This window comes from Plecotus auritus, assembly GCF_963455305.1.
Source record: "Plecotus auritus genome assembly, chromosome: 6".
NCBI lineage: Eukaryota > Metazoa > Chordata > Mammalia > Chiroptera > Vespertilionidae > Plecotus > Plecotus auritus.
The window spans coordinates 41277232-41292702 of NC_137773.1; the positions used below are offsets into that span (position 1 = coordinate 41277232).

The 15471-nt window shown below is 38.4% G+C and overlaps 1 protein-coding gene across 1 annotated transcript; it reads right to left on the minus strand.

Annotated features, from left to right (window-relative positions):
* Positions 1 to 778: 778 nt before the first annotated feature.
* IL2 (interleukin 2) lies at positions 779 to 6161 on the minus strand (the record flags this gene model as incomplete). Its single annotated transcript, XM_080673432.1, has 4 exons — positions 779 to 889; positions 3180 to 3320; positions 5865 to 5924; positions 6015 to 6161. The coding sequence occupies 4 exons, from the start codon at positions 6159 to 6161 to the stop codon at positions 779 to 781; spliced, it is 459 nt and encodes a 152-aa protein (XP_080529558.1).
* Between the last annotated feature and the right edge of the window lie 9310 nt (positions 6162 to 15471).

Consider the following 15471-nt stretch of genomic DNA (forward strand, 5'->3'; position numbering starts at 1 on the left):
GTACATAACGCCTGGCTTAAAGGGAGGAGTGGAAAGAAAAGTTAGCAGAACCCAGAGGGAAAAAAGTCTTGAGAGAGCCGCCTTGGCTGAGAGGCACAACCACTCCATGGGGAAAATCGGGAATCTTTTCAATCCCTCCCACTTCCCACCAGGGTTCCTCAGTGGCAGGACCCAGTGGAAAGCCAGCAGGCCGGGAGACTCCTGAGGGCAGAGAACAATTTGTAAGATGTTGGGAAATGGATGGAGAGACACATCAATTATCTGAAGAGTTTCAAGAATGTTTGTGTTTAGCATCTTGTTTGTGGAGATATAAAATCATATAATTTGATGAGGTTTTCTCAGACTAGAACTTAGGAACTGATCAGCTCATGGTAGGAGAAAGCAAGAGCTTTGAGAAGCCCATTTCCTTATTCCACATACCTTCCAGGGGAAGGCATCTTAACTGTCTTTTGAGGTCAGAGAAGTAATTTGGAAATATTTTAATAATTACTCTGTGCTTGTTGTTATTCATCACCTTTATTAAATAATTTTATGAATTGAACTACATATACATTATATTTAACAATTCAATATAAAAATAAATACTTTGGGATAAATAATTTATGTATATTTTAGAGCCCTTGGGGCTTACAAAAAGAATCTTAAAAGATCCATATTTATCATCTGAAGACGAAGAATAATAATTACAAAAGGTAGCAAACCATACATCAAAAAATAAATATAATTTTTAAATATTTAAATAAATAGAAAGCCTGATAACATTTTAAATGGGAAGCACTTAAGTCAGTGTTGAGAAGATTCTTTGACAAAAGGTAATCCACTTGTTCAGGAAGTCTATGATGGTCACCGTCTTATCATCATAGTCACATTTGAATCTCGTTTCAGGTCCCTAAAACACAAAAATTATAATTATTTTTTTAGTTCAGGGTGGTTTACCTTAGATATAATTATTCTCAATTGAAGTATTACAGGCTTATGGCCTTTATTTTCAAGGAGGTTAAACATATTAATCTCATTTTCTTGAAATGATCAAATTGGTGTGCTGAAATTAAACTGTTATGACACCAAGTGATAGTAACACACAAGCTGAGGTTGTTAATCCTATCAATCTTAAGGAACACAAGATTTTTTCCCTTGAATTATATACCAATAAGCATTTTTGTGTTGTTGTTAGTCCTTACCAGAGGATATTTTCCCCATTGATTTTTAAAGAAAGTAGAAGGGAGGTGGGTGGGAGAAGAGAGAGGGAAAGAGAGAAACATTAATGTGAGAGAGAGACATCTATTGGTTGCCTCCCACACATATGCCAGCTGGGGACAGGGAATGAACCTGCAACATAGATACATGCTCTTGACCGAATCAAACCCATGACCTTTTGGTTCTTAGGCTGATGCTCTAAGCATTGAGCCACACCCGCCAGGTAAGCATTTTTTGTTGTTGTTAATCCTCACCTGAGGATATTTTCCCATTGATTTTTAGAGAGAGTGGGAGGAGAAGAAACAGAGACACATCAATTGGTTGCCTTCTGCACAGGATCAAGCTTGCAACTGAGGTACATGACCTTGACTGGAATTGAACCAGGGACCCTTCAGTTCATGGATGACGCTCTATCTACTGAGCCAAACCAGCTAGGGCCAAGTAAGCATTTTAAATGAAAACAGGTCTAAACAAATATTGCATTAAATGTATGCAAAATCAAGTTTTTAACCCTCCTTTCATCTGGGTTTAAATCTATATAGGTTACATGTGTGCAGTAGCAGTGATATACACATTATACTTTCTTTTTTAAACCTCAAGTCTCCTGTTATTCTATTTGAATGAATCTCTACATATTTTCCCCCTAATGAGATAGAGCCAGTCAAGAGTAAGTTAGGACAAGCTTTTGTTTGAGGGTAATTTGTGTGAAAAAGTTTCATAAATAGTCATTACCACCCCCTACCCCCAACTCAGTATCAGTAAAGGACCAACTTTTGAAAGTTTAAACATTGGAAATTTTGTTTTGTGGACTGACTTTTTGGAAATTAATTTCCTTTGCCAGTAGGAGCTATTTCAACTTTGCCTTTAGCTGATAAAGTAGGAAAATATTCTGATATATAGTAAGATAAAAGAGGGCTTTTTAATTTTGAAGTAATACCTATCCTGGGAACATAACCAAATGAGATAAAGTATCCATTCCCTTTAAATAAACTGTTGTAGTGTTACATTTTTTTTTTACATACAATTAAATATTATAACCTCTTAGAGGATGAGATTTTTTAAAACTTCAGGCTTTTGAAACTCGGAGTCTCTGATTTTCACATAATTTTCTCTTAATTTTGCATCAAGAACTTAGAGTCAGTTTTCTATAGTGGTAAAAAAAATTTAGAGCATACTTTTTAACATAGATGAGAAACAGTCTATCAATGTCTAGATGACATCGCTCTCAATGTATTTTTAAAGAATTAAATGAAAGGAACAGTCTACTAATAAAGTGACTTCTATTCAGAAACAATTAGAGTTAAGATTTTTAGAACCTTGGTTATACTATCATTAAAATTACACTGTTTATTTAGGGTACTTATTAACTCATGAATTTTGTACTTTGGAAGATTGGATGAAAAAAAGAGACATGAATCTCTTTTACATCACCTGAGTCCCTTGTATATTTTATGCTTCCTCTGAGTTTAAAAATACGTAAGGTTTTGAAAGTATAGCCTCTAAATAAGGAGTTAATTATCTAATCCATTGGCCATTTTAATGGTTGCTGATTTTTAGACCAATCTCTTTTAGTCCTTCTACCAGTGGTAGGGAAACCCCATTTAAAAGGCCTTTTAGATAATCAGTGTTGGTAAATCTGGAAAATGACCTGAAGGAATTAAAAAAATACATAATGAAAACTATGCTTTCTGTGACATTCAGTTCAGTTTTTTCTCCTACTCTCAGTATTGTGTTAATGTGAGGGGTGACTGCAGGGCCAGGGGCTTGTCCCTGTGTGGATGGTGGGTGGAAACCTTCTGGCTCTTACCCTTATACCTTATTCATCCCAGCTCCACAGTGTATCACCTAACACAATGATTCATGCTCACAGTGGACTTAAAATGTATGAGCACTTCACAAACACCAAAAATGCTATACTACTCTAAATGCCCCTCCCCTCCATGTATTTTCTTTCCAGGTGAGCAAGTGAAGTATTGCCTTACCTTCAGGTTCTGAGCGAGTACATTGACATTGCTCATTAATTCCGTGATATTGCTCAAGCTTTTGCTTTGATCTAACTTTAGCACTTCCTCCAGAGGTTCACGTTCTTCGACGAGACACTGCAGATGTTTCAATTCTGTGGCCTGGAATAATAAAAATAATTATTTAGTTTACCTTGACTCAAAAGTCAATCAATGTACCCTCAAATTTATTAAGAGTAGCAGGACATAGTTTTTACCACTCTCTCTGTTCTCAGCATTACTGTCAAGCTGGACCAATAGAGTTTACATGATAAGACTGGAAAAACTAGAGGTCAGCTACCCACGATTAGAAATAATTGTTAGTTAACAAATAATGAATCATTAATTTCAGCTTAATTTGGTTTTGCAAAGAGGCAACATTTCTGCATCTAATTGCAAGTCACAGATATAGGCTGAATTATTAGGACCAGTGTAGGAATGTGGAAGTATGGGTCACAGTCTATGATTCTAGTGTTTCATGGTTTAAGAGTTAAGAATCATGGAATGATAGGACAGAAGGAGCTCTCGGATGCCATCGGTCACAGTCCAACATTTTATACATTAGCCATTGTAACTGTGTACAAGATTGGCTTTCAAAATAGCAAGTCACATATAACTGCATCTTAATTGTTTACTTTTCTATAGTAAGTACATTAAGCATTTTAAAAATGATTTGTACCAACCAAGTAAAACATTGCAATATTTGAAGTATTTTTGAATGGGCCTTCTGATTTAGACATACACACATAATGATAATATTTCACACTTCTATGGTACATTGTAATTTCAAAGTGTTTTCTCCTAAATAAGTCCATTTAAGTCTCACAGCCACCCTTTGAGATCTAGGCAATGCAGTGTTATCTTCATGTTACAAATAAGGAAAGTAAATCTCAGATTTTGTGTTCTCCTAAGGCCACATGACCAGGAGGAGCCAGGATTAAGTTTCAGTTTTATCTTTATAGCATTAACCCAGAATCCTTTGAATTAAATGTTTTTATCATTTACTGAAATCTTTTAGAAACATGGAATGGTTGTAAAATGAACAAGTGAATGGAGTTTATCACATCACTTTGGTTTCAAATAGATCTTGAGTTGTCATTTAGAAACTGTTAGATTTCAAAGAATCTACCACCCTCTAAACTATGCACACATCTCATGTTATCTTTCTAGCAATCTTCAGAGGGAGAGGTAGCATTGCACCACACAGGTCTTACGACATTTTCATTTGCTGGCCTCTCAACTTGCTACTGCAGGTTCTACAAGTTCAAGGCTGCAGTTTTCGGCATGGGCAACTTGGAGTTAGTCCCCTTAGAAAAGTCTAGAGCCTTTAAGTTGCTGGAGGTAAGAGGTATGTGTCTCTGATTCAGCTGGAGGAGATCACTAAGTTATTTCCTTTTCATCTTTTAAAAGAGTAGCTTGAAGCATAACTTGAGTAAGAGGCAGATCAATGGAATTGCAACTATGATCCTTTAAATCCCATTCCCTCCCCTGGGCTTGGATTCCCAGGACAGGCTTTTCCCAGCACTGGTTTTGCCTGTTCTCTGTTGACCCACATAGCTGTTAGCAGTCCTCTCTTAGCAATAGGGGCCTGGATGATCTATGCTTATCTAACTACCTGAATCCCAAAACAACCAAATGGAGCTTTTAAACTTGGAAAATGAATCATCTAGTGTAAGTCTCTAGGCCTATTGGCATAAAAGATGTGTAAGTCCACAATTGTACTTTATGCTCCCCAGGGAGAATTTTGTCTTTACTCTTTAGTACTAGTAATAGTAAATGCTTGTATGGTGCTCACCATATGCCAGATGCTTGCAGGAAGTCCTTTACATTTACCCATTCATCCTCACAGAACTATATGAAGTATGTACAGTTATTCACAGATGAGACAAGAAACAGTCACAAAGAGAGCTGGTAACTGCCCAAGTTGACAAAAGCTAGGACATGGTAGAGCTGAGATTTCAGTTCAGATCTGGCCCTCAGGTCTGTGCTATGGATTAGTGCTATGTTGCCTCTCAAAGGCAGACTCTTAGAGATTTCTCCTAGGACCGTGGTCGGCAAACTGCGGCTCGTGAGCCCCATGTGGCTCTGTGGCCCCTTGAGTGTGGCTCTTCCACAAAATACCACGGCCTGGGCGAGTCTATTTTGAAGAAGTGGCGTTAGAAGAAGTTTAAGTTTAAAAAATTTGGCTCTCAAAAGAAATTTCAATCGTTGTACTGTTGATATTTGGCTCTGTTGACTAATGAGTTTGCTGACCACTGTCCTAGGACACAGGATTTATTTTAAAGTGGGCTGCTCTGATGTCGGTTTTGGTAATTTTCATGGTAAAAGTACATAATAGATATCTGTAGAATTTTACATTTTCAAATGAAGCAGTAAATTCACATAATCTTGTTTTAAAACTGTCCCAGCAATGAAATGAGAATATTATTATCTTCTTTTCTTCCCAACCCCTTTTCCTCCAATTACAAACAAGGTCATCTAAAAAATATATAGGCAAAGCCATTTTACAAAAGCCCCATTATCAAACCTGGATATATATATTTAAAAATATTGAAGTTACTAATACTTTTTCTCAGGTGAGATGCCATTAATATAATCAGTGTGCAAATTTCCATTTTACTTTGCATCTTAATAAAACACAAAATGAACTTAGAAAGTTGTACTTACATTCCTGGGCATGTAAAACTTAAACGTGAGCATCATCGGGAGTTTGGAGTTCTTGTCATTCTGAGAAAACAAAATAGACTGTTATTACAAAGTGTACTCCAGGCAGAAAAGTTAAAGGGAGTCATTTTAGCAAGCAAGGGATATACATACCCTGACTCCATTCAGAAGCCGCTGCAGATCCAGTATCAGGTGCTCCAGCTGCTGCTGTGTTTCCTGGCTGGAGCTCGAGGTAGGTGCACCGTCTGCGATGAATGCGAGAGTTAGTGCAATACAAGACAAGAAGTGCATCTTGTACATTGTGGCAGGAGGTGAGGTTGATGTGAGTAGTGATTAGAGAGCTGATAGCTCTTGAGCAAAAGGAGCAATTTATACGGTTAATTCTGGAAAAATATTATGGGGGTGTCGAAATATTTTACATATTACACATATTTTCAAAGACTTTACCTGTATGGCAAAAAGCATTACCTTTATTTTTCCTCTTCTGATGACTCTTTGGAATTTCTTTAAACCCCCGTGAGCTGACTGAATGGATGTAGGTGAAATCCCTCTTGGTTACATTAGCCCACACTTCTGTGGTAGTTCCAATGCATATGCCTCACGCCTTCTGTATGAAACAGTTTTTCCTCCTCTTTCATTAAGGGGGTGGGGAGACAAAAGTAGCTCATGAAAATGTTCTCTTTGTTGTAAAACTATGCTGAACATGTGGCTCACCCTGTTGTGGTGGACGAGAGCGGGAGCAAATAGTTGAAAAGAATAAATGTTTAGATTTGTTGATTAGACAGGAAGAATATTGGTTTCCTGTTTCAGGATGGTTTTGCCTTTTTATCTACACAATGCCTGAGCTAATGCGTACAACATGATAGATTACTTCTTACATAATAAGCTAGAGAAATACTAAGATAAGGATACATATTATGGTCATTGATCTTGAGATACTGTTTTCTGCTGTTTTAATTTGAACATGTTTTTTGTATCTGTTTAAATCTCCTACTATCTGCTGTATTTTTAAAAAACATATAGTGTTCAATAAATAAATATTCAAAACACATCCAAGGGTACTGATGTGTGTGTGTATGTGCATGGCAAATTTATTTTTGCTGGGCATCAAGGGGATATAACAAAAGAGTTGCAATGTTGCCCTAACCGGTTTGGCTCAGTGGATAGAGCATCGGCCTGCGGACTGAAGGGTCCCAGGTTTGATTCGGTCAAGGGCATGTACCTTGGTTGCGGGCACATCCCCAGTGGGGGGTGTGCAGGAGGCAGCTGATCGATGTTTCTCACCGATGTTTCTAACTCTCTATCCCTCTCCCTTCCTCTCTGTAAAAAATCAATAAAATATATATATTTTTTTAAAAAGAGTTGCAATGTTGCCACACCCGAGAATGCTTTTCTTCCTCTTGATTTTTCAGGGACCACCTGAGCTATTAAATCCTCCCTCCCCCACCATGTACCTTTCTTCTCTCTCTCTCTCTCTCTCTCCCTCCCTCCCTCCCTCCCTCCCTCCCTCCCTCTCTTTCACACACACACACACACACACACACACACACACTGCTTATATTTCTTTCAATATGAGACAGAAAAAAAAGGCATAACAATAGGGATCCCAAGTTTGTCTGTCTGAAGGAAGATTACTGACTGGGATTTTTGCATGCCACTGCACTTTCTTTAGGAGAAAGATACTAGGATCTGGCCAGCATCCCCTATACAATACTGGTCCATTCAGTGTGGTTGGGGTGAGGAAGGCATGGTAGTAAGTAACCTAGGAGGAAATGGTGGGCTATGGGGTGGGTGTGTTTGTGTGTGTGCTTTGTGGAGTGAGAGCAGTCCTTGGAACAGGAGTACCTGGGCTCATTTATTACAAGATGATGCTTTTAATACAGTAGCAGCCAGAACTCAGTAACAGAAATTGTTAAGAGGGATATTCATGATCATTCCTGGAACATCTTTATGAAAAAATGAATAAACTATTACAAACAACTGTGACAAATACAGAAAAGGGTTTGCATTCAAAAGTACAGATGCTAGTTTTATAATAGACTTTCCATGTATCTTATGTAAACTGATCCATATGTTTCCAGTTTTATGTTTTCATATCTATTAGATTTTCATTTATCCTCTAAAGTTCCTGGGACACTGAGTGTAGCATAATCATTATAAAATCAAATCAGTATTATTTAGTTGATAGACAGAAGAGGATATTCAGTATAATGTACTGTCTGAAGGATGGGATAGGTCTAGACTTCTAATTTCAACTGGGGAGAATCCATGATGATACAGTTCTCTCCTTTCTCAAAGAGAAAAGTAAGTCCTCCATTTTTTAAAAAGTGTTTTTAAAAAATTGATATTTGTAAGAGAGAGAAAGGGAGAGTGAGAGAGATAGAGAAACATTGATGTGAGAGCATAACATCAATTGGCTGTCTCCTGCATGCACCTAGCCCTCTACTGGGGACTGAGCCTGCAACGTGGGCATGTGCTCTGACCAGTAATCCAACTGGCAACCCTTCAGTGCATGAGATGACACCCAACCAACTGAGCCACACCGGTTAGAGCTAACTCCTCCATTTCTACTACCATACTTATAGCATGTCTAGTCTTTACCTAGCACTTACAGTGCCCATAGAGGGGAGAGAAAAAGCTCAGTGTGCCAGCAGCAGTCTAGTTGAACCTTACAATGAACCTGGTGAGTGAGGTTTTCTGTTTTGCAGATTAGAAAACTGGAGCTCAGAGAAGTTAGATAACTTCTTCTGGGTCATTTAGCCCTTACTGCAGGAAGGGGTAGGATGAGGATTTGAAACCAGAACATTCTGACTCTAAAGTCCACTCTCTTACCATTTGTATTCTTTCTGAAAAAACCTGAGGGCAGACACTTACATAGACAAGTGTAATCCTGGGTAAAAGGCCATTGAGGCCTCAAGAGAAGTGGATGGAAAGAATTTTAAAGAAGGGATAGACTTAAAGTGGGTTTTGACCACATGGCCAAACTGTGGCCATGTAACTTTAGGGGTGGGGAACTTTTTCTGCTAAGGGCTATTTGGATATTTATAACATCACTAGAAGCCCGGTGCATGAAAATCATGCACTGATGGGGTCCCTAGGCCTGGCCGGTGATTAGGGCATATTGGGGCCATCTTACCCAGTCCTGATTGGGGCTGGGCCAGACCAAATAATTTCACAGGCCTTATACGGCCCTCAGGCCAGATGTTCCCCACCCCTGCTTTAGGATTAGGAGGGTGGGGAGGCAAGCAAGGTTAGGCCCTCTAAGGCAGCGGTCGGACAGGGCCTGCTGGACGGGGCCTGCTGGACAGGGCCTGCCAGATGCGGGGAGGAGCGCGGGAGGTTTGCCAGCCGGGGGGAGGGACTGAGGGAGGTTGGCTGGCTGTGGGAGGTTGGCTGTGGGAGCGCACTGACCACCAGGGGGCAGCTCCTGTGTTGAGCATCTGTCCCCTGGTGGTCAGTGCGTGTCATAGCATCTGGTCAACCAGTCATTCCAGTCGTTCGGTCATAATGGTCGCTTAGGCTTTTATATATATAGATTTGAGGGCCATATAAAATTATCAACTTAAAAATTAGCCTGATATATTTGGTCAAACATTTAATTAACTTTCCCTTAATGCCATGGCAGGGCCAGACCAAATAATTTCACAGGCCTTATACGGCTCTCAGGCCAGATGTTCCCCACCCCTGCTTTAGGATTAGGAGGGTGGGGAGGCAAGCAAGGTTAAGCCCTCTAAGGCAGCAGTCGCCAACCTTTCAGACCTCATGAACCACCAGTGGTCCACGGATCACCGGTTGGTGACTGCTGCTCTAAGGAATACTTAACAAGTGCACTTGCAAAGAACAGAGAAATTGTGCTGTTTATCCAGGCATTGGGCAATATTGGAAGAATAGAAAACATCTTAGTAAAATTTAAACAATTACAGTTCCTCAGGTGGAAAATAATGGAGGAAAGCCAGATTAGAGACACATGATTTTTTTAGAAGAGAAGACATGGGTTAGAGACAAATATGATTTTTTCTTTTTATTACTAAAAAATGCAAAACACCTCTCTGTGCCTTTCAAACCAAAACCACAAAGTTAGCATTACTTCTAAGGGAAAGGCTATTTAGTGATCTTGTTTCGCTTCTCTAAAGATTTCAGTGTCTTATCCCAGCATCATCAGCTCAGGCTTTTACCCTTCCAGAATGGAAGAACTCAGGCCCACACATTTCTCCGTGTGGGGGCTTTTCCAATGATGCCTTTGATGTACTCAGTCTTGATACTTCTATTTCTCCGGCTATTTCCATTAAAGAATGGGTCAATGTGGAGACATTTATGGGACTCTGTAGAAATATTATTGCATAACTGGTACCATTATGGAGGTTGGCCTTATTTCTTTCTTGAAATGCTTGGGGAGAAAGCTCCCATATGAAGTAGATACTTTCACTTTTTAACGTGTCTGACACATGAGCTGGCCTTTCTGTCTGTAGTGGTGACAAAGTCAGCAATAGACTGCTAACTACCCAGAGTCGTATCCCTACTTCCCCTTTGAAAATAATATTTTTTCTGTTCAGTAAGGAGTTATTTTAGTTGCTTATTAGCATCATTTGTGACTCACGTCTTTGACTCAAGAGCAGCCCGAGTTCTGTGAAAAGGAAAGCCTGTCCCTGGAGTTGCCTGTCAAGAAGCTGGTCAGTGAGTCGCATGCACTGTCCATCAAAGCTGACTCCCCAGGACTCTGCCTCCTGCAAGATTCTTCTTCCCAATCCCCTTCCACAGCTTTGTAGAACTTTAACTTGGTCTCAAGCTGGATGCCTCTATTAATAATGCATCTCTTACCAATTTCTCTGTAGACCTCTTGGCTTTTCATGGTAAGTTCTCTCCCTTTAACATTAGGACACAGTGTTGGGTAATTTCTGTACCATCCTGAGAGAATTCAGCCAGGAGCTGTGTTTCCCAGGTCCATCTAGTCTTTTTTCTGTGAAAAAGCTTAATAATGTGTTAGAAATATCTCATATTAAGTATTCTTCTAAAACATTAGTTTTAACAGTTGAAGAATTCTGTTGTGTGACTGTATTCATTGATTGGAATTTACATTAATTCCAATCATTCACAAATATGAATAGTGCTATAACTCACTAATATCTTTTACACATAAATATTTGTGCAAGTTTCTGATTCTCCTCTTACATTAAAATCCTTGATGTGGAATTACTGGGCCAGAGAATAGGAACATTTTAAGGTTTTTGATGCTTATTCAGAAAGTTTATAACAACCTTACACTCCCTATCACTGGTATGAGCCTATTTTCTCTACTGCCAACATAGTTCCCACATTATTAAACAGGGGAGGGGCACAAGGGAGAAAAAAGAGCACATGGTGAAAAGTGTACTGATTGGTGGTTATGCTAATATCCTCAGGTCCACATTTGGAATAGTGAATTAATCAGACCTGGGTGCGAGCCCTATTTATCACTCACTGGCTGTGTGACTTTTAACAAATTACTTACCTTCCCTAAGCCTGTTTTTTCTTTCTTTTTTTTTTTTTCATTTCTAAACTGATGGATGGATTTAACTGGATTTTATGAATGACAAATCAGATATGTAGCTTTAAATGAAAGCTCACAATACTAAACTGTCAACTTTGAATGAATACCTTCTTGACCTGTTTCTGATATTCTACACCTTCCCCCTTTCCATTTAAGATATTTTTTAAATTATAACATTTGCTTTGTATAGTTTCTTGATATCATTCATGTTTACCAATGTGCCTAAGTTAAGGTTGAAAAGAAGACAGGTGGAAACTTTTACCATGCCAGGATTGCCCAGATTAAACTCAGGGGGAAAAACCTAATTAATTGACCAAATAATTTTTAATCATTCTGTATCATTCTAGATGTAAGGTGTAACAAATGTTATTCCATAACAGGTCAGTCCCATCTAAGAGGATCCTTGTCCATTGTAGGAAAGGAACAATCATTTCCACTCTACCCTTTTAGGTGCTTGGCTGAGATCAACCCCTTCCCCCCAAAGCTATAATAAAAGAGAGATTAATAAGTGAAAAAATAAACACGTTTAATTACATACCTACCTACCTACATGAACTCCATAAAGATTGAGACTTAAAGTCAGCCAGGCCATTGAGACTTATAAACTGTCCTCAGCTAAGGAAAGGGATAGGGGTCTGTCCCTTCAAAGGGGGAAAGGCAGTTCATGGGAAAGTGAAAGAGGAAATGTTTGGTAAACTACCCTGCAGATAAGATTTTTAGGTGACAGAGTTGTCTCCCATAGCCCTCTTCAAATGTAAGTTCTCTGTTTTCAGAGCTTCTCCTATCTGAAGTTTCTCAAAATAGTCAACTCAAGATATAATCCTTGTACCAAAGAGGCATATTTTGAGGTGTCATATTCTGCTATTCTTCACTGCCAAACTTGACCTATTTGATCTGTAAAACAGGCATATAGAGGGACGCTTTCATATAAGACAGTGAATGCAAGGGAATGAGTAGGCAGTTAATTGCTAAGGGTAAAATTTTCTAGCTTCTACTGGCATAAGTGTAAACATATAGATCAATGGGATAGAGTTGAGAGTCCAGATATAAACCCTTACATTTATCGTCAATTGATTTTTAACAAGGGTGCCAAGACACTTCAATGGAGGAAGAATAGTCTCTCAGCAGATGGTGCTGAAAAAATTGACCATCTACATGCAAAAGAATGAAATCAGACACCCTCCTACTTCATACCATACAAACATAAACTCAAAATGAATATTTACTCCTATGTTTTATTCTAAGTCTTGTAATTTAAGCTTTAGGCCACTAATTCTAGAGCTTAAATTACAAGACTTAGAATAAAACATAGGAATAAATATTTTTTTACTTTGAATTAGACAATGGCTTCTTAAAAGCAAAATTAACAAAAGGAAAAAACTTAATTCGACTTCATAAAAATTTAGAACTTACATGCTTCAAAGGACACCCTAAAGAAAGTGAAGACAACCCACAGAATGGCAGAAAATATTTACAAAGTATGTACCTTGTAAGTAGAATGTATAATGCAACTCAACAACAAAATGACTAATAACCAATTTAAAAATGGCCAAATGAAAAAAAAAAAAAGGCCAAATGATTTGAATAGACATTTCTCCAAAAAAGATGTACACATGACCAGAAAGCACATAAAAAGATGCTCATTATCATTAATCATTAGGGAAAATCAAACCAAAACCACAATGAGATGCCTCCTCAGACCCATTAGGATAACTAAAATAAAAAAGACAATAACAAGTATTGGCAAGGTTGTCCAAGAGATTGGACCCATGATGCATCATTGATGGAAATGTAAAATAATGGTACAGCTGCTTTGGAAAACAGTTTGGCAGTTTTCAAAACATTAAAAATTGAGTACCGTATAGACCCAGTGATTCCATTCCTAAGTATATACCCAATAGAAATGAAAACATAGCTACACAAAAGCGTGTACACTAATGTTTACAGCAGCATTAATCAAAATAGGCAAAAAGTGGAAGCAACACAAATCCCATCAACTGACGGGTGGATAAATAAATGTGGTATGTCCATACAGTGGAATATTATTTGGTGATAAAAGTACTGAAGTACTGATGCAATTCTACAACACAGATGAACCTTGAAAACATGCTAATTTCAGGAACCTAGTCACAGAAGGCCAAATATTGTTTGACTCTCATTTATGAAATGGTCAGAAAAACCAAGTCCATCATGGCAGAAAGCACATTAGTGGTTTCCAGGGGCTGGGATTATAGAGAATGCAGAGTGACTGCTAACAGGCATGGATTTCTTACTGAGTGACGAAAATGCTCTAAAGTTTGATGGTGATGATGGTTGTACAACTTTGTGAATATAGTAAAAACCACTAACTTGTACATTTATGGTATGTAAATAATATCTCATAGCTGTTAATTTTTTTTCTAGCTTCACAGTTGTGGTTGAAAGATAGGCAGTATGCTTTTGGTTTGTGGCTCCACTAAAATAAGCAAAGTCCCCAAATGAAACTATCTTTCTCTCTAAGAATTGCGTATTTAACCAGCATGTGCTAAAAGCTGGAGGGCTGGGGTAGGGGGATTGGTATTAGTGAGCTTGGGAGTAAACCCATTTTCTCCACTCCAGTGTTTAACCTCAGAGAGATTAAATCTCTGAGAAAAAGCAGTTCTTTCCCCAAGTTTAAGTCAGTGTGAAATCTAAGATGGAAAAAAACAGATGAAACCACACAAATCCATGGCACAAAAGATAGAGTTAGAGATTCTGTGAAAGAGCAGTTACAGAAACAGCCATTATCTTTTTAGAAAATTTTATTTTATTATTTAAAGTATTACAGATGTCCCCCTTTTTCTCCTAATTGACCTCCTCCACCCTGCTCCCCTTTCCCCCAACCCAGGCCTTCACCGCACTATTGTCTGTGTCCATGGGTTATGCATATATGCATATAACTTCTTGGTTACTCTCTTCCCGCCTCCCTCCCCCATTCCCTCTGAGACTCCTATCTTTTAAGATATATTTTTAAATTTTTAAAATAATTTTTTATTGATTTTTAGATAGAGAGGCGGAGGGGGGGTTGGAGAGAGAGAGAGAGAGAGAGAGAGAGAGAGAGAGAGAGAGAGAGAGAGAGAGAGATTGATGTAAGAGCAGAACACCAATCGGCTGTCTTCTGCAAGCCCCTTACTGGGGATTGAGCCAGAAACCTGGGTATGTGCTCTGACCTGGAATTGAATTAGCAACCTTTTGATGCTTGGGATGATGCCCAGTCAACTGAGCCACATCGGCCAGGGCTATGCAAAATGTTTTTAGTTTTGATATAGTCTCCCTTATAGATTTTTTGCTTTTGTTGTCTGTGTGATTGGTGTCACATCCAAGAAATCAGTGTCAAGAAGCTTTTCTTCTATGAGTTTTATAGTTTCAGGTCTTATATTCTACGTATTTAATCCATATGAGTTGATTTTTGTGTCTGGAGTGAGATGATGGTCCAGTTTCATTATTTTGCATGTAGAGCTCCAGTTTTCCCCTACAGACTTTGTTGAAGAGATTATCCTGTCACCATTGTATATTCTTATACCTTTGTTGAAAATTAATTGACTGGCCAAAACCGGTTTGGCTCAGTGGATAGAGCGTAGGCCTGTGGACTCAAGGGTCCCAGGTTCGATTCCGGTCAAGGGCATGTACCTTGGTTGTGGGCACATCCCCAGTAGGGGGCGTGCAAGAGGCAGCTGATCGATGTTTCTCTCTCATCGATGTTTCTAACTCTCTATCCCTCTCCCTTCCTCTCTTCCTCTCTGTAAAAAATCAATAAAATATATTTTTTTAAAAAAAGAAAATTAATTGACTGTATATGCATGATTTTATTTCTGGGGTCTCTGTTCTGTTTCACTTGGCCATATGTCTGTTTTTATACCAATATCATATAGTTTTAATTACTGTAGCTCTGTAATATATTTTGAAATCAGGCAGTGTGATGACTCCAGCTTTATTCTTCTTTATTTGCCTTGACCATAAAAGTCCCAAATGAATTTTTTTTTTCTATTCCTTTAACATTTTTTTGATGGGAATAACATTGAATCTGAAAATTGCTTTGGGTGGTATGGATATTAATTAATATCA